At 34.4% G+C, this 26,180-nt stretch overlaps 2 protein-coding genes across 6 annotated transcripts in view; both read right to left on the reverse strand.

The window, feature by feature from the left end:
- Positions 1–17,327, reverse strand: part of LOC127834453 (lysozyme-like) — a 36,546-nt gene extending 19,219 nt beyond the window's left edge. The window contains exons 1-6 of the mRNA XM_052360303.1: positions 17,292–17,327; positions 16,807–16,937; positions 16,080–16,201; positions 15,421–15,549; positions 14,893–15,004; positions 14,272–14,505 (exon numbers count right to left, since the gene is read on the reverse strand). Of these exons, the coding sequence (XP_052216263.1) occupies positions 14,297–14,505; positions 14,893–15,004; positions 15,421–15,549; positions 16,080–16,201; positions 16,807–16,930 (696 nt within the window). The 5' untranslated portion in view covers positions 16,931–16,937; positions 17,292–17,327 and the 3' untranslated portion in view covers positions 14,272–14,296. The remainder of the gene's footprint in view (positions 1–14,271; positions 14,506–14,892; positions 15,005–15,420; positions 15,550–16,079; positions 16,202–16,806; positions 16,938–17,291) is intronic.
- LOC127834459 (uncharacterized) lies at positions 1,621–14,059 on the reverse strand. Of its 5 annotated transcripts, none has more exons than XM_052360333.1 (7): positions 14,041–14,059; positions 11,217–11,346; positions 9,941–10,067; positions 6,032–6,065; positions 5,001–5,138; positions 3,884–3,968; positions 1,621–2,204 (listed from the first exon to the last, which is right to left on the reverse strand). In XM_052360333.1, exons 2-7 carry the CDS (start codon positions 11,236–11,238, stop codon positions 1,990–1,992), a joined length of 621 nt encoding a protein of 206 aa, XP_052216293.1. In that variant the 5' UTR covers positions 11,239–11,346; positions 14,041–14,059; the 3' UTR covers positions 1,621–1,989. The 5 variants fall into 5 exon arrangements, with proteins under 5 accessions (XP_052216293.1, XP_052216283.1, XP_052216307.1 ...); XM_052360323.1 differs by having other exon boundaries at positions 9,941–10,092; XM_052360347.1 differs by lacking the exon at positions 14,041–14,059 and having other exon boundaries at positions 11,191–11,487.
- Positions 17,328–26,180: the final 8,853 nt, after the last annotated feature.

Consider the following 26,180-nt stretch of genomic DNA (forward strand, 5'->3'; position numbering starts at 1 on the left):
TTAAAGGGTATCTGCCAGCTTATGCCATTATAACACAAATGTTAAATGACAAAAGCTGTTGCCCGGTTCACGGCACGCGGAGCCTACCCTATTGTGAACCAAAATCTTTTTGTGTATTTCATCCTAGTAGTTACCTTGACATAGAACAGACACATTGGTTTCTTTTATGAAACAATTCTTATAAAACTTGGTATACAAATTGCGACATTGTTGCCCATTTGTCCGTCAGTCCATGTCCGAATAGTAGCTAAAATTGAGAAAACTCAGTAAGATTTCATGAAACTTAATATTCACATAATTTTTAAATACACAAAATAATACATTGACCATTTTAATTTTGTGATAAAACTTGGTTTACAAATGAACTCAGAAAAGCAATGTGATATTTATTTTGTCCCTACCGTTTTCACATGAAGGGATTTACGGTTGACCCACTGTCCATCGGTCTGTCAGTCAAATAAACCTGGATCTGGTTACAATGTTTTCCTAAGATTGCACCAGGTTACCTACTTTTTGGACACACTCAACCCAGGCTTACTCAACCAAGATGAGCATGTCGATCAGGTTTCATCTACATCGAGTCGAAAAAAGCCTGGTTTCTTCCATCACCTGATGATCCTCTAACACAGCAAGTCAATCCTCGAATGTCCGAAATATGTTCTGGTTCTTATAGTGGCAGACAAAAACAAGACCTATGATTTTAAGTAAATTTGTTATGTTCATATATACATTAATTATTCCAACTATTTTTTTAGCTCGTATATGTTGTTATACAATTGTATTAAACATGGCCATTTAAGTCTTTCATAAGATTCTAACTAAACAAATGAGTTTTAATTTCTTTTAAAACTCTTGATGCAAGCAAACGATGAACGGCAGTATTGGGGGAAAAAACTGGCAGACAATATGTATTTGACCATCAAAACTAGAGAAGACTGAGATAAAGATATGCAGAAAATGAAGCAACACCAGTTCATACACAGTGCTAAACTCACATCATAGAGATGTTTAAGTTCATGGATTTCAAGACTATTAAAGCTCAGGACTTTGGTACAGTCTCCCCATCTACAGCATTTCTCTTGAACCATATGAGAGATGATATGTGCATCTTGCTGTCCTATGGAGTGGAAGTCTTCCTTGCAGGATATCCATTTGCACGAATACTGCTATAACAAGCAACTTTGTAAACTGCAGATTGGAAGCCAAAGTCAATTAACATACAGTGTCCACATTTTTAACTTTAGTTATAATCATTGACTAAGTTTTTCACAAATGTTATTTTTGATTGAAAATGTTAATGAAAAGGCAAAAAAAAGAGATTTACTGTGAAATAAGTCAATGGAGATAAGCCTACTAATAGCTCTTGGTGTGTATTGTGGATTTCACCATGATTTTTTTAACTCTATTTTTGTTTTATTTATTTATATATTGATATTTTCTATGAGTTCTTTACGCAGATACACATCTAATCAGAGCCTCTGTTAATGTAATAAAAGTATGTTACTGTTCTGTTCTTCTGTTAATAACTAATCTAAAAAGAAAGAAAAAAAGTAAATTTGCACTATTGTATGAATATGGCATACACTTATTTTTCCATGTTGAAATCTTATTAAATTCATGATTTGAAGCCCTAAATTGTTTGTAACAAACAGATGGATGGACTGACAGACTGACCGATGGAAAACGCCAACACTATATCTCTCTGGCTTTGGAAAGGATAATGATTCAACAGAAAGTAGAAATCATCAATAAAAACTTGATGCATCTAAGTTAACTTAGCAATTAGTGAGTTCAATATGTCCTTTAACTGAACAAAAAACAGATGTTTCAAAAACTTAACATGATTTGTCATTTGTTGCAAATATTAAGAAGCACTTACAGGTCCTGGGTTTCAATCACCAACATATGATAAAATAGTTCTCAGTAACAAAAGGCACAAAAATGCAAGAAAAAAATCACTTTAATGTTAAAATAAATATATATAGTTATTCAATAAACGATGTATATTTTGTCATAAAGTACCGGTCCTGGATTTTTCTCAACATCATTTAAGAGCATCAACATCCGCTGGGACAGGTTAACATGTTGTTGAATACACAGCTGCATCATGATGTAATGAGGACCACCTTGTCCACACATACGACCCAGAATCATCAGCCCAAACATCTTGATCCACATGGTGGGTGGGAAATGTTTGTATGTTCCTAAAAAACAAAACATGTTAATGATTTATCATTTCAAGTATAAAAGGCAAGCCTTAAAATTCTTAGAAAGCTTTAACATCTGAAGGTTAATATCACCCTGGCTGTGCAGATCTTCGTAATATACCCATTTAAAAAACATTCCTTAAAACCACACACCTTGAAATGAAATATCTGGCATAGTAAATTTGGATATAAATAAGAAACATATTTTATCTTTGCCAATTAGAATATATCTGGTGGTTGCAAGGTAGAAATCCGTCTTTCTTGTGCTTTAAAACTTAAAAATAATTGTGTTTCTCGAATTGAACATGTACGTATACAAATCATACATTCAGTTTGAAAATTTAAAAAAATAAATTACTTGCTAACTAGGCTATAGATTTAATGACAATTTTGCACACTTTCAAATTGCATCTATATGTACTGAGTAACATGTATTTCATTTCAAGGTGTGTGGCTTTAATGTAATAAACAAGAGTGCTAAACTGTCACAAGATACACCCGTTTGAAGGTTTTGGACACCATGCTAAACGCTGGAAATGCACTAAGTGACCTAGTTTTCGACCCGGCATGACCTATATCTGAACTTGACTTAGATATCATTAAGACACAACTTCTGCCCAAATTTGGTGAAGATCGGATGAAAACTCTTTCAATTAAAGAGCTTACACCATGCTAAATCCTTGAAATGCACCCTGTGAACTAGTTTTTGACCCAGCATGACCCATATTTGAACTTGAACTAGATATTGTCTAGATACAACTTCTGACCACATTTGTTGAAGATCAGATGAAAACTACTTCAATAAGAGAGTGGACACCGTGCTAAATGCTTGAAATGCACTAAGTAACCTCGTGACCTAGTTTTTGACCTGGCGTGACCCATATTTGAACTTGACCTAGATACCATTTTGACACAATTTCTGACCAAATTTGGTGAAGATCGGATGATAACTACTTCAATTTGAGAGCTTACACCATGCTAAATCCTTGAAATGTACTAAGTGAACCCCTGACCTTGTTTTTGACCCGGCATGACCCATAATTGAACTTGACTTAGATATTGTCTAGATAAAACTTCTGACTGCTTGTGAAGATTGGATGAAAACTACTTCAATTAGAGAGCAGACACCATGCGAAATGCATGAAATGCTCTAAGTGACCTCGCGACCTAGTTTTTGACCCGGCATAACCCATATTTGAACTTGACCTATATATCATTTACACACAACTTATGACCAAATTTGGTAAAGATCAGATGAAAACTACTCCAATTAGAGAGCCACCAATGCTAAATCCTTCAAATGCACTAAGTGACCCCGTGACCTAGTTTTTGACCTGGCATGACCCATATTCAAACTTGACCTAGATATTGTCTAGATACAACTTCTGACCAAGTTTGGTGAAGATCAGATGAAAACTATTTGAATTAGAGAGTGGACACTGTTATGGACGCCGCCGCCCGCCAAGGGTGAAACCTTTTTTTCAAAACCGGCGTATAAAAATAAGTAATATCCCTCACAGGGTTCAGGTCACACAATTAACTTATAGACAATAGGCAATACTTAATTCATTCGCTTCAAACTGTTTCTCTTGACAGATAACAAATGTTCAATCAAATTTTCATTCAAGATCTTGTTACTTCATTTGATTACAAATTTGAAATATACTAAAATTTGCCTTCATAATGGAAACTTCTATTTTCCAAGCATGCCTTCCACTTCCTTGAGCTGACTTCGTTGAGTTCATGATTAGCAGATGCAATCTGTAAGATTTACTTATAAATAACTCTAAAATAAGTGATTGTTACCCAAAAAATAAAAAAATATAAATTCTTTTGTCTAATTACACACTTTCACATACATAAATGTGACACACGCATAAAGGCGCATAACCATCCAATCAAAATATTCAGAAATAGAGGTGCTCATTATACTAACAGTAATGACTAAGTTTGTATACATGTATGTTTTTTCAACTATGTTTTGCAAAATATTCTCATGCAAACCAGGGTTTCCAATTTAATAAGCAACATGTACATTGCATGTAACAGGGGTAAGACAATGCTAACAAGAAATGTGGTTGTCAGAAACACAATGCCCCCTAATGCGCCACTTTGATTATTTTTTTTACCTTTGACCTTTAAGGATGACCTTGATCTTTCACCACTCAAAATGTGCAGCTCCATGAGATACACATGCATGCCAAATATCAAGTTGCTACGTTCAATATTGCAAAAGTTATGAAGAAGGTTAAAGTTTTGGTTAAAGTTTTTGAATTATTTTTTTTTACCTTTGACCCTGAAGGATGACCTTAACTTTGACATTTCACCACTCAAAATGTGCAGCTCCATGAGAGACACATGCATGCCAAAAATCAAGTTGCTATGTTCAATATTGCAAAAGTTATGATGAAGGTTAAAATTTTGGTTAAAGTTTTGGGACACACACACACACACACACACATGGACACATACAATGACAGACAGGCCAAAAACAATATACCCCCGATCTTTCGATCCGGGGGCATAAAAATAATCCTGGTTGTGTTTTTCAAGCAATCTAGCCAAAACAAACAGGTTTAATAAAATAGAAAGATTAACTAAAATGAAAATACCAGTTATATAGGGCTATAACTATCATATTGAGTATGTCAACACAAAATCGTGTCATTAGTTGCTAAAAGATACAGAAAGCATTATATGGGAAAGTGCATGTGTTGACCTCCTTTTTTTGTTACTTTATTTGTACATAAAATGCTTGTCAAGCATACACAAGTTAGTGATTTAAAGTCATACCATTGGTGAGCCTATCAGCTTAATTTTACTCTCTTTTCCAGTCTCTGGTTGCTTGATGTGGCGACTGCAGAAGTGGCTCAGCAAAGCGTCTTCGTTGGAGCAAACAACCCTGCATTCTGGACACCGATTGTGCGCCTCCTTTAAATATAAAACTTTGTGAAACATAAAAATATATTTAACATTTATTTTTCATCATTTTAACCAATAAATACCTACTAAACAAGAACTTTGACATTAACTTAGATAAGAAAACATATATATTACTTTCAATTAAATTGTAAAACAAGAGCTGTCTCCATAGGATGACGTATGCCCCCAATAAATGATTTGATAGAAATTATGAGCATTTTTCGAACCCTAAACGCGGACCCTAAGGTCAAGGTCATGGGGTAAAAATTTGTGTGGGAATGGAAAGGCCTTGTCCATATACACGTGCATATCAAATATGAATGTTACATCTGAAGCGACAAAAGAAGTTATGAGCATTTTTCGAAACCTAAACACAAAGTGTGACGGACAGACAGACATCAGACAAACAGACATAAGGACAGTTCGATCACTATATGCCCTCCTTCGGCGGCATAAAAAAAGTTAATCCAGAAATGCAAAATAAGTCCCAAACTAGAGAGCGGACACCATACTTAATCCTTGAAATGCACGTAATGTAAGCAAGTTAGTTCAAATAACAATGTACACAATTTCAATACTTTCTTAAAGTTAGTTCAAATAACAATGAACACAATTTCAATATTTTCTTATCACTTAATCAATAATTATTATTTAAAAAAAAACACATCCTGACAGTCCCCTCACATTTATGTGACTGAACTATCAGTCAAAAAAACGTTTGTTAGCTAACAGGGAGATATCTGTTATGGGAGAAGGTTCAAAATATTTTTGCCATTTCTTATATCACACTGCAAGTGTCAGTGCTACTGGCTCTGGGCATTTTCTATTTTTATCAAACCACTAAATTCAGTGTATTTTATTCAGAAAACTTTGCAAAAGACAACCTCAGTGTCTGTACTGACCTGATGCACCAAATCGCACAAGTCAGCTACATCTCTGAAATTATTTCAATACAATCATTTTCATTAATAAAAATAGATAACAAGAGCTGTCAGAGGACAGCGCGCTCGACTATTCGAGTGCTTGACAGTATAACGTAAGCCATCATGGGGAAATTGTTCATATTCAATAATTTATTAGATGATCTTTCAAAAATAAAAAAGGGAAAAAAAATAAAAATTTGGGGAGGGGGTAGGGGGGTTGAGAGGGGGGTATAACGTAGGGTGTGGTCATTTATTAGACGATCTGACGATCTTTCAAAAATAAAAAAAGGAAAACAAAAAATTGGGGGGGGGGGTGGGGGGGGGGGGCAGGGATTCTGGGTTGGGGCGTGGGGTATTGCAGTGCTGCAGCTAGGATTTGAAAAGGGCAGGGGGATTTTTTGTCAAAAGGGCACTTTGGACGCGCAGTATTTTGTCAAAAGGGCACTTTCATGCGCGCGGGCGTTTCTAGAATGCTTCCTCATGCATGTTAATTTATGTGTTATCAATAATTGTAAGAATAAATTATTTCCATTGTCATTAAACAATTCAAATCTAATTACTACAATGAGGAATAAATTAATTACAATGTATTTTAATAAGAGATTTATTAATCATCATATGTAAAAAAAAAATAATATTTTTTTTAAGGGAAGGGGGGGCCCTAGTAAGGTCAGGGCGGAGGTTCGGGAGGGCAGGGCGGGGCGCCCTTCGATTTAGGCCTAGCTGGAGCACTGGTATTGCACGGGTGGAATCCATTGTGGTATTGAGGTAAGTGTTGTTTTGTCAAAGTATTAATAAAATCTTATCATAAATAAAGAAGTTATGTGAATTTAAGCAAAATGTCCAATTCTCAAAGTAAAAAAGGGGCCATAATTCTATCAAAATGCTTGATTCAGTGGTCTAATCTTGTTTATAGGTTGGGATCATGTTGGTAAAAAAGTATGCAAAATATAATAGCAATATGTCAAAGGACATAGGAAATATTTGGGGTAGTACGCAAACTTTAACATAGATTTATCAATAATATGCATATTCTGAGTATAAAAGGGGCCGTTTTTCTATCAAAATGCTTGATTAAGTGGTCTGCTCTTGTTTGTAGGTTAAAGGTCATGTTGGTAAACAAGTATGCAATATAACAAAGCAATATGTTAAAGGACATAGGAAATATTTGGGGTAGTACGCACAATTTAACATAGATTTATCAATAATATGCATATTCTAAGTATAAAAGGGGCAATAATTCTGTCAAAATGCTTGATACAGTGGTCTGCTCTTGTTTATAGGTTGGAATCATGTTGGTAAACAAGTATGCAAAATATGAAAGCTATGTCAATGGACATTGAAAATATTTGAAGTAGTACGCAAACTTTAACATTTGCACGCTCACGGAAACGCCAACGCAGGGGTGAGTAGGATAGCTCCACTATATATATTTCATATATAATAGTCCAGCTAAAATACAGTCAACAATAAAAGAGTTGTTGTCACTGGGAATGTGATCTTGCATATATACACTTCATGTTGACAACATATTATTTTCAATTAAATTGTTAAACAAGATCTGTCTCCATAGGATGACGTATGCCCCCAATAAATGCTTTGATAGAAATTATGAGCATTTTTCGAAATCTAAATGCATTTTTTGAACCCTAAACACGGACCCTAAGGTCAAGGTCATGGGGTAAAAATTTGTGTGCGTATGGAAAGGCCTTGTCCACGTACACATGCATATCAAATATGAATGTTACATCTGAAGCGACAAAAGAAGTTATGAGCATTTTTCGAAACCTAAACACAAAGTGTGACGGACGGACACACAGACATCAGATAAACAGACGGAAGGACAGTGCGATCACTATATGCCCTCTTTCGGCGGCATAAAAAACGTTAATATAGAAATGCAAAATAAGTCCCAAACTAGAGAGCGGGCACCATACTTAATCCTTGAAATGCACTAAGTGACCCTGTGTCCTAGTTTTTGACCCGGCATGACCCATATTCGAACATGACCTAGATGTTGTCTTGATACAACTTCTGACCATGTTTGGTAAAGATCAGATGAAAACTACTTCAATTAGAGAGCAGACACCATGCTTAAACCTTAAAATGCACTAAGTGACCCCATGGTCTAGTTTTTGACCCGGCATGGCCCATATTCGAGCTTGACCTAGATATTGCCTAGATACAACTTTTGACCAAGTTTGGTAAAGATCAGATGAAAACTATTTGAATTAGAGAGCGGACAAGAAAAGTGTGACAGACAGACAGACAGTGCGAAAACTATATACCCACTTTTCTTCGAAAGGGGGCATAAAAAATGTGGAGTAAAATATATACAAATGTGTTCTTTTTCTTTGCAGACTGACTTACCTATCAAAATAGTTACATAAACAAATATGTATAATTATATTGTTAATATTATGCGCATAAATAAAACATTTGCTATTTCATGTAAAATTAATTGTAGACAGCAAATAATGAAACAAGAAACCGTTTGAGACGGGTGATGCTCCACAAAGGTTTTTTTGTCACAATATTGCACTATATATTCAGATAAAAGAAAACGTCTTGAGGGGCATAACTTTGGCCAAAATAATACAATGGATGGTTTAGTAACTTAAAAATTTCAAAGGGCCATAACTCTGTAAATAAATAATCTAACCAGAACCCACTAATAACATGCGCATCTCCTCAAGGTAGTTAAGCTTCCCATAAAGCTTCATTGTATTCCAGTCAGTAGTTGGGGAGAAATAGCCCGGACAAGAATTGCACTATATGTACAGTTTATAGAAAATTTCAAAGGGCCATAACTCTGTGAAAAATCATCCGACCATAACCGGCTTATAATATGCACATCTCCTGTTGGTAGTGAAGCTTCCCATAAAATTTCATTAAATTCATGTAATAAGTTGCTGAGAAATAGCTCGGACAAGAATTGCAGTATATGTACAATGGAAAATTTCAAATGGCCATAACTCTGTGGAAAATCATTCGACTAGAACCGGCTGATAATATGCACATCTCCTCTTGGTAGTGATGCTTCCCATAAAGTTTCATTGAATTCCCGTAATAAGTTGCTGAGAAATTGCTTGGACAAGAATTGCTCTATATGTACAATGGAAAATTTCAAAGGGCCATAACTCTGTGAAAAATCATTCGACCAGAACCCGCTGATAATATGCACATCTCCTCTTGGTAGTGATACTTCCCATAAAGTTTCATTGAATTCCAGTCATTAGTTGCTGAGAAATAGCCCGGACAAGAATTGCACTATATGTACAGTAAATGGAAAATTTCAAAGGGCCATAACTCTGTGACAAATCATCGGACCAGAACTGGCTTATAATATGCACATCTCCTCTTGGTAGTAAATCTTCCCATAAAGTTTCATTGAATTCCGGTCATTAATTGCTGAGAAATAGCCCTGACAAGAATTGCACTATATGTACAGTTAATAGAAAATTTAAAAGGGCCATAACTCAGTGACAAATCATCCGACCAGAACCCGCTGATAATATGCACATTTCCTCTTAATAGTGAAGCTTCCCATTAAGTTTCATTTAATTCCGGCCTTTAGTTGCTGAGAAATAGCCCAGACAAAAATTGTTCACGGACGGACAGACGGACTGACGAAGCGGCGACTATATGCTCCCCCCCAAATTTTTTGGGGGAGCATAAAATGTCAAATTAACATGGATAATAGAAAATATTGTGAAATGCTTTATTTATAAATTAGAAACTAGATAACACTTCTAAAATGATTGCAAGTTTCCATGACTCATTGAGGAATAAACCATGTAAAATGTTAGGTTTGCAAATTTATATAGTTATGGGAAACAACTACATTAAATTTAAATATCAAAGCTTTTTTTATAATTATATATGTACCGGTAAAACACCGCTTCATTCGTAAGAATGTCATTTGAGCCTAGATGAAGATACAGCTGTTGAACATCCATCTTCCGCAAGTCTCTCAACAATGCATGGCGAAAACGATCACAAGAAAATTTGGCACCTTTGAAAACAGAGTTGGCGAATGTCTGTGTAAATAAATCACAAATATACATGAATGAATACACAAGGAAAATTCATGCTTTGCCTCAAGATTAAAATGAAAAGTTTGCAATTACAATTCCCTACAATCTGTAAAATATTCCACACGCTTAAATAAAATATATAACCATGCAAATTAGTTAGAAAACGCAATGATGCCAATCATTGCACATCAGCATAATAAGTTTAACTTTATATTGATGACAAATACTGTAATCATACGAAGCTTAGGACTTGACATTTGAACTGTTTAAGTATAAAGAAATGAAATAATTACATCATTTATAGAAACTATGAGTATCACGTTTAAATGGTGGCAATTCGTGTTTTCTCAAAAATGTTTACAAAAACAGTAAACATTTAAACGACTGTTGATATCAACATAATCCATTTTAGTTCATTACGTTACAATGTTGCAAAACTTATTAAAAGCTGTTAAAAAAAGACTGGTACCGTATACATTTGTATCATGTGTGCCAGATGGCCCTTATCCACAACAGCGTAAACATAACAAAACACCATGTACGACCTAGACGTCTTCAATATTTGACACACAAAGTGCTCGGGAAAATTTTCCAGCTATTTGTTGCATGATCATTCCCCGAATTGTGTTGAACATTTGACGCGCGTCAGCACAACGTGCATGAGGAAATTTTTTCCGACATTTATTCATCCGCATTCACTTTTAATTTAATAAACAGATACTCGTTTTTATGTACATCTTGTTAGGTAGAAAACAATAAAAAATTTACACAGGTGTAGTCTTATTGAAGAAATGTGGGATCAATATTTATTTGTCTTTGTTATAAAATACTACGGCATGTAAGTAGAAAATGTGTACCCAATGACTCAACAACGGCAAGAACAGTTGGTTTTAATATGACGTCATTGCCCAAATGGGTTATGATCTGAATATAACTTCTGGAAATAATCATTACTTTCAGTTTGGAAATGCGATGTCAATGACGCTTTTATAACTGACATATGGATACCGTTTAAACGGTAACCTTTTGTTTATTTCATTAATCATTTCGTTTTAACGTTTAGAAAAATGTGTACATGTGATACCATTAATAGAAACAAACCTGAAACTGTAATTACTGTTCTATACCATTGTCATTACATATTCTCATTAGAGATTGGCAGGCATTTGACAGCTATATCGTCAGGAAGAATATCCTTAATCCGATGAGCATTGGAGTCCCCAGCAATACGGTTCACTTTTCTCCTGTCTTGGGCACCTGAAAAAATAAAAGGAAAATGCTTCCTGACACAACACTGCATCCTGTTCAAAAGAGCCTGCGTAATAAATCTACTAATTATAAAAAGACAAGTCTTAACAACCCAAATACTACCTTAACAATACTATTGCAACAAGACTAATAAGGACGACTAAATTTGTCTTATGTGTATCTAACTACACAAAAAGAATATAAACAAAACAGATCAATCATGCTTTAATAAAAATAAAGGTCACACAAGTTAAAAAGCACTAGTTTTCAATAATCAATAAGTGTCAAAATTGCAATACACTGGTCAGTGTTCAGTGCAAATACCACTATGAACATGTCAAAAGTGTCAATTATTGCACTAGTGTGTAACACACTGAATGTGTCCAAATGCGCGAAGCACCTGTTTTTTAATAATTAGTATTAAAGTGTCACTCAAAATTGCAATCCACTGGTAAGTGTTCAATCAATGCAAATATCACACAGTCACTATAAACACATCAAAAGCGTCAATTATTGCACTAGTGTAAAACACACTGTAAGTGTCCAAATGCGCGAAGCACGTGTTTTTAATAGATCACAAAATGGGTAATAAAACGCACAGTTGAACTTAAGGTGAAAAGTAAACACAAATCCTTCGTTCACTCACACCGAGTTACACATGTACTAGGACTAGGTCGCGAAAATGAATGCCACTTTGAATTATACACTTTACAACGTCGAAATACACCAAATCACAATTAAAAGATAGCTATTGCAAGTTCAAAAACAAAACTGAAATATATAAGCGCCGAAATGACTTCTTGATCTCAAAACAATGTCACAAACGTATACAATACGGGTTATGGATGTTTCGGTAAATGACCAGTTCGGTAAATTGATTTATAGAGTAAAAGTCGTGGATGTTTCGGTAAATTGATTTTATATAGGAGGTATACCTACAACGAGGTGTTAATGACACCTATTATCGGCTTACAATAACATTGGGGGCATTTATTTGCAAACTGTGGATTACTTTTGAGTTGAGTAATTAATGCCATGCCTAAGGTAAAGAATTTAGTTAATTTTACGATTTAAATAACGCAATACTGTTGTTTGGTTTTTAAATTGGTGCTTTTATTTAATTAACAAAATTATAACATAATAGTAAAAATAAGAAATAATGATTTATGGCGGAATAAATGTAAGCTCTGCAATTACGTTTAATGCTATTTTAAAAAGTTTTTTATGATTAAAGAATAAAGGTTTCATGTTGAATTTTATATTTATTTATATGTTTTATTATTTCTTTCTGGTTGCGAAAAACACACAAAAAAACAATATATAAAATTTAAAACGTGTACGTAATTAATAAAAAGTAATATAATGATACGCGTTATGTTTTATAATTATGTTAAGTGCGCGTGTCATTGAACGTTGAGTTAAGCGAAGAGATACACATACTTGAAAACTGATAAAATTGACATATAACACAACGCCAGCCGAATGAATACACTGTGTAATAGCAAGCTGCCGTGATGATCATTATCTTATCAAATTAATACACTGGCACCTGACTACTGTACTGGAACAATGGGTTTTACGGCCAAAATAACTGATATCATTTTTTGCCCTAACAAATCGGTTCAATAAATAAATGGTGTGTCTACGGTGACTCCATCTTCCACATGAATCACATGCAATAGCGTGCGCACGAGAAATGACCTCAATATTGCAGTAAATACATGGATGTTCAGCCATGATTGTATGATACAGTAAAAGAAATCATCTGCCTATATACATACTTTAACATTTGAGCAACAACACTTACCATAATTACTCGATAACCCGCGAAAATTTTCTCTTCATCCTCTCATTGATTTCTTATTTGACAATGACCATGATAATTTTATAATTACCTAATTACATAATAATGTTATTTTTACCACAAATAAACATCCTTTGATGTCACCACCAGTATTTTTTGGTAAACATGATTAAAGAAGGAAAACGTTTGTTTATTTCACAGTTTGAAAGTTACTGGTCGTGTATGTAAAAACTCGGCCACCAGTGTTAAAGCATGTTCACGATCTAAACATAAATATCTAGATTATTTTAAGAATAATACCTTATGTGCAGAACTGTTTGTAGGAAAAAAAAGCGAGAAATTTATTTACATACGAAACAAACATATTTGATCTTATTATTTTAAACCACCGAAAATTAACCATTACATAAACATGAGGTAGTTTGCCAACATAATGAATATGTTGCCCAGCTCTTGCCACGTGGAGGCCACCTCTTGTAAGAGCCACATTATTATATTTTTTTTAACTGCTTTAATTAAGGTATTTATCAACTAAATGTTTAAAAACATATATAAAATACAAAACGATCATGACCTTAATATATAATTTACCTCCATCGATTAGAAATTTAATAGGTTGCAAGCCTGGATAATTAATAATAACACTTTGCAAACATCGTACATTTAAACAGATAATTTAATTAGTACCAAACAACTCAATTAATGTACATCAAAATTAATCCACTGTTTGCAAATAAATGCCCCTAATGTTATTGTAAGCCGATAATAGGTGTCATTAACACCTCGTTGTAGGTATACCTCCTATATAAAATCAATTTACCGAAACATCCACGACTTTTACTCTATAAATCAATTTACCGAACTGGTCATTTACCGAAACATCCAGCACCCTACAATACCGGATCTCAACCGTTTGAAAGCTCGTGTGCAATCAAAATGGGAGATTATTCCAACGATGTTTTTTCTTGTTTGTCCATTCGGTACCCCTCGCACGTTATTTGATTACGCTTTCTTCATATATGGTCATATTACACTCATTCGTAACGTTTATTTATAGATGTTTGTGTTGTGACATATATGGTTATGATTACCATATAAGGTAAAGACGGCCAGGGACCAGAGTCGCTCTGGTAAATACCGAGCCAGTTCATTTGATTAATGCACGTTACTGCAGCCAGGGTGTGACTGTAAGCGATGCCAGTAGGCCAATGTTGCGTCCTTGTGGCAGCCATTCGGGCCACCATTGTGTATGCGGGCATACCCCTCGCAGGACAAGGGGCAACCCCCGTGGGCCGCATAGCGCTTCATATTGTTCTGCACGCACTGGGAGGAGCAATGCTTGTCGGCGGCACACTCGGGCCAGCCTGGCAATGAAAACGTGTGTTCGAGCTATGTTGACCGTAAAGGACGTTCATCACTTGTCAACTTTAACATTCAAGTTGTTTTGGACAATACACACTTTTTTTTATAATTATTGTTCAACCCGTAAACATATTATGTCGCGGTGGGGTAGTGCATATGTTTGCATATAGAGATTTGAATGTCTCATGGTTCGATTCTAACTCAATGAGCGTTTGTAAAGATCTTCACTTATATAATAAGATATGACTTACAAGTTCTGGCCAGGAAACGGCTTAGATGTGTTCTAAATAACCATTACATCTTAGATGCAATCGAGCTTAAATGAAATCGCTACACTTAAAAGGTGTATTTAGTTATACAACAAGAGTTATTATTGTACTAATTCGTACTGTTTCCTGGCCGACCACAGTCAATCCAGTAGACTTCCTTAATCTGGAAGTAGCCGCAGGAAGGAGTTCCAACGTCGTCATGGCAACCAAGTGGGCGGCATCCAGATTCTTGCTATAATTTAGGTTGCTATTACATTTTGGTTTGCAATGAAAGGTTTGCATAAAGAATAATTTATGTATAATTTCAAATAAATGTGAATAAGCTTACTTTCTTTTCTAGCTAAACACTTTAGCCCGTCATAATAATAGTCACTATATATCTTATACCGTTTTATCTCATTACGTATAGTTTTACAACACTTAAAGAATTAATTTATGATTGTAGCTTGACGAAATCACAGATGTGGCTTTTTAGTTAAACATGAATAAAATATTGTTTAAATAAAATACAAAAATAAGTCAAAGTATGTGATTACAATGACACAAGTGAAAAATTGATAAAAATAGGAAGGAAATCATATAACTGATGGGTTATATAGTTTCCTTTATGTGCGTGCCTGAATATAGAGCAACTAATTAAGCTATTACCGTACAAATACACTGGAGGCATTCCTGAGAAACCATTCCCGTTGCGAATACACCAGAACCAGAGCCACTACCAGTTGTACATTGAGACGCCAGCGACACGTGCAGAAATTCAGAGGCAATCCAAACATTCTGATTTGTCAAATATATTAATCAAAATGAAATGCTTTCAATTACAATTCTTATAGTTATAGGTAAACTAGAATAATACTGAAAACAAATAACCATTTAAACCCTTAACTGTGATTCAAAAATGGGAGTCAATTACATGTATCAACTTACATATGGGCCGTGCTCTATTAAAAGGGGTTTAATGCATGTGCGTAAAGTGTTGTCCCAGATTAGCCTGTGCAGTTCGCATATACTAATCAGGGACGACACTTTCCGCTTTTTTATGATATTTTCTGTTTAAACAAAGTCTTTCTCTTAGCAAAAATCCAGTTTAGAGTTTCTGGAGAAAAAAAACCAACAATGAAATACAAATCAAAACGACAAGAACAAATACAGCTGCAAGCGGTTGAATACCTACGGATAGCACAGATTAAAAGTATGATTTTCACGTGGACAAACTGCCAATCATACTCTTTTTTTTAAATATTTAAGAGAAAAAAACATCAGAGTGACTTATATTGCAATGTAGAAAATGAAAACGTGAAACGTACTTGATGACCGTGTACATTGGCTAGCTGGTACCATGTGTGTCCGTCGGCAATTAGTGAGTGTCCGGAATAATGGAAACAATCCCCCGTTGTCGCTTGAATGACCACGTGACTATGGATTGATGCTACAAAATAACATTTGTGACACCACATTCAGAACGATTCAATGTATTATCTACAGTTTCCCTGAAATGGATATCTTTTTCTTGCAAACGTCGGCTATCTCTCGGCGTCGATGAGAATTTTAAATATTGATCTTGGTCATTGAAATTAATTGATTTGTTATTTAACCAATCGCTGATGGTCTTCAATACAATGTCGTGAATAGATTTATGTTTTGAGAACGTATACATCTCCCGTTTGTCATGCCATTAGTCTTAAGATATTTACGACATTCGTCAACATACCGTGCGCACAAGTTTGAGTTCCTACCTTTATTTTATTTTTTCTTCTAAAATAAGTTTATGACGTCACTCACTTTATATAAATGTTATAAAACGCTTTTGTACAAACGTTTGTGTGTCCATCAGAATTTCAAAAATGATTAATGGTATTTCAGCAAAACATTTTAACATATGTACCCAACAACAGAGATGTGCCAATATTCGACTACAACCCTCGTAAAGGTTATATGCACTTGAAATACATGTCCCATAAATGGTACGTGGCAAAAACATATTTATATGTTCCTCTTGGGCATATTAGTTAAACATTCTTTAAGGCTGCGCACCTGATTCCCGGACGTTAACGCCGGTCGTAGTTACACACAGACAAGCTCCCGTCGCAGGCGCCGCAAACGCTGAAGTCAATGACGTAACGACTAACACTGTCGTTAAAATTGCACGAGTCACCATGGTTAATCTTGAAATTATAGAAAGGTGATTATTAACTTGCATTATTAGAACAGTGGTTCGTTTATATTTAAAATTTTACACTGTGTGATATTGTGTGCCTTATCTTGGTACAACTCAATGCGATAAAGATGAAACGTTTCTTATTTAACTAGCTATACGAACATATTTTGCAATCGTTTATCAACAGTATTCCGGCTGATATTGTTATAAGAACAGTATATCACTATGTATGTTACAATTTACAAACTTTTTGATATCTTGTTCTTGGAATGAAAGTGATTTGAAAATTAAAACATCAAGTACAACTAACCACATAAATTCCACAGCAATAATTCAGTATGATGACAAGATAAGAACCTACATGAATTTAGCCAATGAGGACTTCACACAATCAGGTGATATTTCAAACACGAATCACGGCTAAATCATACTGAATTTAATGCATACAATTGAAATATTGTCCGTTTTTTAGAAAAGGATGCACATTGTTAAAATTTACGTTAAGACTTATTAATAGTATTATTATCATTTATTACCACATTCGGCATTGTCGTGCAAATGATATTTCGTTTTTAATGATCTGCACTAAACGTAAAAACACAAGTAAGATCATATTGCAATACGCTTAAAGAATCTCCGACACATAAATCGGATGTATTATTGTTACAGTAAATATTGCTTTTAGGCTGGTAATAATGTTTTTTCTTCTCCGATGACCTAGTGGGTGACCCCTCTTGACGCGGATTGTAACTTGGCATAACCTGGTCCTGACGATATACCGAATGAGTTGTTGAAGAATGACCTAGCATTGGCGATGCTGCATAGCATCTTTAATAGATGTTGCGTTAGTGGAACTGAACCATCAGAATGGTCTAAAGGCACAATAACACATATTCCAAAGTCGTCTACGTCTGATGTTAGAGATCCACTCTCTTATAGGGGTATTACATTAGCTCCTTGTATGAATAAGACTTATTGTAGTCTTTTGAATACTAGATTAAAGAAACTGGAGTACACAAGAAAATATTGTATGTTGTGAGCAAAAAGGCTTTGTTAAAGGGAAAATCACTATTGATCAAGTACAGTCATTAACTACAATTATAGAAAATCGTAAACTCAAAAGGCTTCCCACTTTTTCCGCCTTTATTGATTTTAAGAAAGCGTACAAATTGTTAGATCGAAGTACATTATGGAAAAAGTTGCAGGATTTTGGATTGCGGGCAGTCTGTTTCAAGCCATATTTTCATTGTATAAAGATGTTAAATGTTGCGTCCGTCTAAATGGCTTCGACACGCATTGGTTCGATATAAAGTGCGGCTTGAAACAGGGTTGCCCCCTCTCATCTATGCTGTTTAATTTGTATATTAATGATTTGGTTTCTACAATAAATAGTTTAGATAAAGGAATCAAGATAGGAGATACAAAAATTAGTATTTTATTATATGCTGATGATGTTGTATTATTAGCTGAAAATGCCAAGGATTTGCAGTTCATGTTGAATCAGCTATCAGTCTGGTGTACTCAAAATAAAATGACAGTAAACTGTGATAAGTCAAATATTATTCATTTTCGTACTAATGGGACACCTAGGTCGTATGTTTTTAAACATGGAACAGATGTATTAGAATATGTACATAGCTATAAGTACTTGGGTGTTGTGTTAAATGAATTTCTTGACTTTCATGAGATAGCTCAAACTGTTGCTATGTCAGCGTCCAATGCTCTTGGTCTGATTATTTCAAAGAGCAGAGCATTTGGTGGTTTCCAGTACTCAACTTTCACAAAGATGTATGATAGTATGGTATGGCCTATCATTAGCTACAGCGCTCTCTTGTGGGGGCACAGGTCTTTTTCGTGTATAAATGCATTCCACAACCGTGCCATGCGGTACTTTCTTGAGGTAGGGAAATATACTCCAAATGCAGCTTTCATTTGGGAGATGGGTTGGAAACCGCTCAATGTTAGACTCTGGGGTGCAGTTTTCAGATAATACTTTAGAGTGATGAGCATGCCAAATACAAGAAAGAATAAAGTGGTATTTTTGTGGTCAAAAAATGTTAATGTTAGAAATAGTTTTTTTAGATTGAAAAAGTGTCTTCAAAATATATATTGTATTGAATTGTTGAATCTTGCTAGTGGCAATTCTAAACCTGTAATTAACTACATTGAAGATAAATTGTTTGATGTTGAAAAGTTGAAATGGAAAGTATTGTTAGAAATACATCTATCAGAGGAAATAGTGGAAATAAGCTGAGAACTTACAGAATTGTTTAATCAGATTTTTGTACGGAGAATTATTTGAAAATGAATATACCTTTTAATTACCGTTCAGCTTTTACAAAATTTAGATGCGGTGTTGCACCATTACGAGTTGAGACGGGAAGATATGAGAATTTAGCACTAGAAAATAGATGTTGTCTTTATTGCCAGAATGTTGTAGAAGATGAAAAGCACGTACTATATCATTGCCCATTGTACAATGAGTGTAGAACAGAACTTATTTCTGTAACAAATAATATGCCAAGAGTCAGTTATGAAAATTTGTCAGATGATGGAAAATTACTTGCGACTTTTAAAAATGATAACGCATATGTTGCTGCCAAAACTGCTTTAAGATTTTATATGAACGCAAACAATTTTTATACTCTAGGACATAACCATATTTTTACTGTATATATGTATAAACAGAGTCTTAGTTAGAATATCTTTTAGTATGTTTCAATGGTAAAAATGTTTTTAATTAGAATGAAAACTTGTTTTTTTTAATAAAAGTTGTAGTCATGTTAAATGTAAAGTCTTTTAAAATGGACAGTCTCTAATAAGTCATTAATGACTGGTTACATTCATGTCATTGTGTTATATTGTATATGTAAATTGTAGTATGAACATGCAATGTGATTGAGACTTAAATAAAATATTTGTTTTGTTTGTTTGTTTGTTTTGTAATATTTGTCCAAAACATACACTGCCGCGGTAGGACAAATGCGATTAGAAACATGTTTCCTCGGACCCCTGATCCATAGTTCATAGAATGCTCGAAAACTAGATTATTAGAAAACCATATCATGTAAATAATGTGAGATATACCTTGATAAATGGGATGTGATTCAACCACATACGTGACAAAATAATTAGTTATTCATAAGTTGTCAAGGGATTTAATGTGCATGGTGTTATTTAAGAGAGGGTAGCTCCTCACCATACCGTCCGGATGCGGAGGCGGGTCTGGAGCTACGTTTTGCCTTTTGACCATTTTTTATATGACGCAGCTCAATCATGTTGGGCTGAAAACTTTTCAGTCGTATGGAAAGCTTTTATGCCATATACCGTAATTTCTCTAAGTTTTTGGACACTTTTCGTTTTCGGACACTTTACGTGTTCGGACACCCTGTTTTTAGCAAAAGTTTTTTATTTTTCGTGACTCTTAATTTTCGGAAATATGGGCTTTCGTCCATAATTAATGTCTCTTAATTTTGGACAGTATATTTTACCGCTCTATTCTACAGACTTCGGCCCTGTTTTCGCTTATATCGTGACACTTCGATCAGACTTTTTACAACCGGATTAAGGTCATAAAACCTGGCATGTGCATGCCTGAGGGCAATTTACCGTTATATTCGCGTACTTGGGTAAATAATCGTTAATGCCGTTAGAAAATAATGGATTTACCCAATAGCATTTTAAACAGTGTCGTCCTTTTAAGGAAGCAGACTGTTTTCTTTTTTTTTCTTTTTTGTTCTTTATCATTTCAGGCAAGAGTTAGAAAAGCTGTGAAGTTGTTTTTATTGATAAAGCAGGAAATGAAGAGGTAATCACAAGAAAATTATTGTACACTATATTGCATTAATTGAAAATAATTATAATTTTCGGACACCCTTATTTGTGTCGGACACCTGTTATTTTTGAATATTTTTCGTATCTAAATTTTCGAACACGAAACAAAATAATTATTTTTAAGTGTCTGAAAAATAGAGTAATTACGGTTTCTTGATTTGAATTTACATGTTTGTAATTGTTTTTTTTTGCAAAGTACTCCTCTTGTCCTTATATAATCCATAAGGACACCGAGTGCTGGTTAAAAGCCCAGGAAACGGACTCAACAGCGTTTCAATAAACCTCATGCTTCCGATGCAATCGAGCTAAAATAAACACAGAGGAGGTAATCACGTGATAGTCAATATGTCAATATCCGGGACTGTTATTTTTTGCCGTTTTTCACCCTTTACTTCTTGTGTTTAATTTTAAAAAGGCGCTCACTTTCCAGCCATATTAGTAAAAAGGTGATAAGCGTTTATTTCGTATTGAAATTCGCTTTATTTCTCGACTTAACTCCCCGCATATTTTCTTAGTGGAGCCTTAATAAGGTCATCTCGCTAAGGAATTTCGTATTAAGTAAAGTCAAGATAAAGAGCGAATTTAATACGAAATAAACGCGAGTAATATTCTTGCTAATATTGCTGGAAAAAGAGCGGTATTGAAAAATTAACAAAGTAATAAAAGGTATAAAACGGCGAAAAATACCTGCCTCGGATGGACGTCGTCATCTTCACAATCACATGATTACCCTCTCTGAAACAAGTTTACAGTAAACTTATGGATTAAATTAGTGTGGTGGTAAACATCAAACAACATATCTGTCTGGAAACGAGATTTTTCACATCTCTCGAAAAGACAAATCGAATCTGAAGTTTGATCGCTTTAAGCTTAAATCCTAAAACTGACGAAGTTCTGACATGGTTTGTAAAAACATTTAGATACGGTGCATGCAATTACCCATAAGGTGATATAATCCTCACTTTTTGACACATATATTTCTTTTCATTACGATATAAATTGTCATTACTTGCAAGCAGTTGTGGAAAGCACAAGGTTTGCAAGGAAAATTTGATATTCAACCAATACATTCAGTGGAATATATTAACTTAACATTTCCAACGAAAAACTATAACTGTTGTTATAGACAGATCAACAACAAATGATAAACTAGGAATAGCTTAAGATTTTGACAACTTTCGGGTAATACAGAAACAGATATATCGTCAAAAAGCATCATTATGAAAGCCAAAACGACCCATACACACTCCATCATGACTGAAATTCATTTTACATGAAATTCCACTAAAGCAAAACAACTAAAAAAACTGCCTCGAAAATAAACAAGCACTGTATCCGAAACTACACAAAGTCGATCTTTGCCCTTCTGTATTTATCGTTTCATAAGCTAAGGTAAACTTAAACCATATAAAATCAACAAAGTACGGAAAGTATTGTTCCGATCACTTAAATAACTTTTACTTCAATGCTTTAATGTCCTTTATTCAACAACAATAATTAATCCTGTATACAATTGTATTTATTGTACTAATATCCAACGCGATAACTTGCGTATGTTATCTAAACATTATACTAACTGTGATGAACATATCACACCGTTGAGATTACAAATGAGGTATTAAAATAAAATTGTTCCTTAACTTTTGCTTTGTATTATTTTATTTTTTTTAAATCATATCTGCAATATCTGAAGGCGCTGTCGTGCATCGATATCTCTTTTTTAATCCCCCGCTTAAGGCCAAATATAGAATTGGCGTTGTCTGTCAGTACGTTTGTCTTTTGTAAACTTTAAAGGATATATCTAATACATTATATAAGATATAAACATAAAACTTCATAGGTGTATAGATATCAATTAGGAGCAATACCATGCACAATAACCATAACCCTACACTTTCTTAAATGAGAGTTATTTACCTGTATTTATTGTATGATGTAACTTTTCAGATTTCGTGGCTATATCTTAGATACCATGAAATTTCATGAGCGTATTGATATCAAAAAGAGGAATTACCATGCTTTAGAACCATAACCCTACACTTTCTTAAATAAGGTTTATTGCCCTTTGTTATTTTTGTATGATATAACTTTAAAGGGCTATGTCTCAGGTATGACACAACATTTCAACATGAAAATTCATGGGTGTATATTATATCTATTATCGATGAGGAGCATTACTTTGCACAAACAAACATAACCCTTTACTTTCTAAAATAAGGGTTATTGTTCTTTGTTGTATTTGGTACGATTATACTTTTCATGGCTACATCTATGTTACCGGTCCGCTACAAGATTACAACATGACTTCATGGGTGTATGGGTATCAATGAAAATAATTGCAATGTATAAGAACAATTACCCTAAACGTATTGTTTTTTAAGAATTATATTGTACATCAAGGGATTTGCACCCATCCATAGGGGCCGTCCATAAAGTATGTCACGCTTTAAAAAAACTCTTTTTTACCCCCCCCCCCCCGTCACAAACTGTCACAAAATCTTGGACCCCTCCCCCCTAAAGTACGTCAAAAACTCACACTTTCGAACATATTTTTTTAATTAATATCTATTTTTAATTTAATCTAAAACACAATTCACTGTTAAACCTTATTAAAATTTTACTTAAAAGATCTTTAACATTATTAAAATGACTTTAATACTAGAATAATTAATTGTCAACAGTTGTCACAATTTTTCATTGAATAACATGTTAAATTCATTTTTTTTTAAATAAATGCTGTGACATCACACATGGCCAGACCCACCCCCCTCCCCATGTTACAAACTGTCACACTTTTAACACCCCATCCCTCCACCTGGTGCGTGACATACTTAATGGACGGCCCCATAAACATGTGTTTTGTTGAGGATATCAATTAAACGACTTGCTCGTTCTCTTGTAAAATATAGTATTGCTACTTTATGCTAAATGAAAAGTATGGTAGAGTATGTGATGTTATTAAATGTAATGTTACCATGCGTCCTGCTAATAAAGACATTATTGTAAGCCACCAAGAATCAAATTTAATATCAGGAACAGGCGAACCATTTCTTGACCAAAACATACGCTATCACTGCGCAGTATTTGCCATAGTAAAATAAAACAAGCCTGTTCGAAAAAGTGTTTACCGACATATATGGCGATACGAATTTAGTGACTATGAAAAATTACAAACACTTCTTTCACATGTACAGTGAAACCAATTAATCTATGATGATATACATATCTTTACACAAAATGTAACCAACGATATATGCGACGCTGCACAAAGATCAATACCGAATAAAAAGGCCTGCAATAGTACAAGAGACGCACCGTGGATGAATAATTTGTTAAAATTCAAAATACGTATACGTAAACGCATGTATAAAAAACAAAATTTGAAAAACATATTCTTGGTCGTTCCTAAAATAAAAAGTTAAACAGCTTTAAAAAAACTCAATATGATATTATGACTTGTTCAATTCACTGCAATTTCTAATCAACATTTCTTATCGAGACTTCACATATTCTATATACATGTACATTTTTTATTAAACAGTGATTTACATGTTCATCAATCGAGGCGAACATTTGTTTGTTTTACTTAAGGATATGCATATTAATATTGTGATAAACATCGATTCACCTATCATGCGTAAATCAATAATGATCATCATATTAAGCTTACTTCGTAAACGTTTTTAACATAATTATCGAAATTAACTTGTTTTAAACAAGGCACATGTATACAAATAGTCACTCGCCAACATGAAAATGATCTTTTCGCATGGCTATGATATCATTATATAACTGAATTGAATACTAACTGCCGATGTCTCGAATTTACACATGTTTTCTAAGGAAAACATGTCACAATAGGAAACCACTGAAATAGTCTGATATCAAATTACACGTAACATCCTTTAATGAAATGGGTGACGAGTTATATATAAACACGAGGGAAATTTCGAAAATGCTTACGAAAATGCTAATAAAAACAATAAGTGAAATTTCATGCAAAAACAATTTAAACAAAACATGAAGCATTCAACGCAATCTATACTCACGCTCGATGTAAGACATGTCACATAATTTTGTAAACAGGGAAAATATAATATAAAAGAGTGGACACGTGGAACAAATGATTATTTCAATGTGAACAAAAAGTATCGTTGAAAATGATGGATGTTCCCCTTATGTTCATAGTAAAGTTAACAGGTATTAATAACCATTAATGACAATAATAGTATACAATCACTCTTTATTTATCATGGAACTTGAACCCAAAGTACACTATGGGCACTACTAAAGTACACTGGCTGAATATGAGTCATGACTTGATCCTGTCTGTTGTAAAATACCATGTCTAAAACACTGTCTGTCTTACACGTTGGACTTGGAATCAGGTTTCAAAATGTAGAACAACTTCTGATCATTAAGAACTACCTTGTTGAATTCCCCCAGAATAAATATTCTATCAGTGTCCGGAATGTCCCCAGTGACCTCAAACCTCATCAAAAGGTAGAGGACCATGCAAGGTACCTAGTTGCCTAATATAAGAGATCGGTCAAATATTGAAGGCGCTATGAGAAACTGAAACCAAAATATGACTTTGAAAAAATCTATTATTAGCCTTGGTGACCTTGACCTTGACCCCAGTGACCTCAAACCTCATCAAAAGGTAGAGGTTCATGCAAGGTACTTACATGAAAATGTGTAAGAGATCGGTAAAATATTGAAGGCGCTATGAGAAACTGTAATCAAAGTGTGATGGAAGGAAGGAAGTAAGAAAATACAAACTGGCAACTAAATGCTCCGTCGAAAGTTTTCGGGGAACATAAAAATAAAAACACATGAAAAAATTTAAATATACCAGTTTATTCGCATGAACCTGTAATGCATCGCAAAATATCGAGGCCGTGGTGGTCCACCGTTATCGCGTTGGTCCACTGCAGGATTTATTGCCCGATAACGCCCGCGCTCAAGTTCTGATCAACATATTTGATCGAGTCTGTCACCGCGATTTTCCATGGCAAAACCACTGCGTTCAACGCTGTTCCACGGCGGATCGCGGTGACGAAATTAGTTTCCACGCTCGGCTGAAACACGGTGATGCGGGGCGGGAGGCAGAAATCGCGCTAGACGTAGTGTATTTTTAATTTTCTTCGAAGTAACTCGTTTTTCACACAATATCAGTCAGGCTTTATCCAAGGTGATTCAGCCGTGAATCAACTAACGTATATATATGACACATTTTGTAAACCCCTGATAACGGGCTCGAGGTTAGAGTCGTTTTCTTTGGCATACGTAAGGCCTTCGATACAGTCTGGCCTAAATGACTAATATATAAGCTCCAATCTGCTGGTATCAGAGGCAACTTTTTAAATAGGATAAATAATTTCCTATGAAATAGAAAACAGAAGGCTGTACTTCC

This window comes from Dreissena polymorpha, chromosome 1 (genome assembly GCF_020536995.1).
Source record: "Dreissena polymorpha isolate Duluth1 chromosome 1, UMN_Dpol_1.0, whole genome shotgun sequence".
In the NCBI taxonomy this organism is placed as follows: Eukaryota; Metazoa; Mollusca; class Bivalvia; order Myida; family Dreissenidae; genus Dreissena; species Dreissena polymorpha.

Coding starts and splice junctions, on each gene's coding strand:
- LOC127834459 (XM_052360317.1), bottom strand. CDS start 10,119: ATGTATATTTGTGATTTATTTACACAGACATTCGCCAACTCTGTTTTC. Junction 5,139..6,031: donor TGTGCGATTTGGTGCATCAG/GTCAGTACAGAC, acceptor TTATATTTAAAG/GAGGCGCACAATCGGTGTCC. Junction 3,969..5,000: donor AGCTGATAGGCTCACCAATG/GTATGACTTTAA, acceptor TAAATCTTACAG/ATTGCATCTGCTAATCATGA.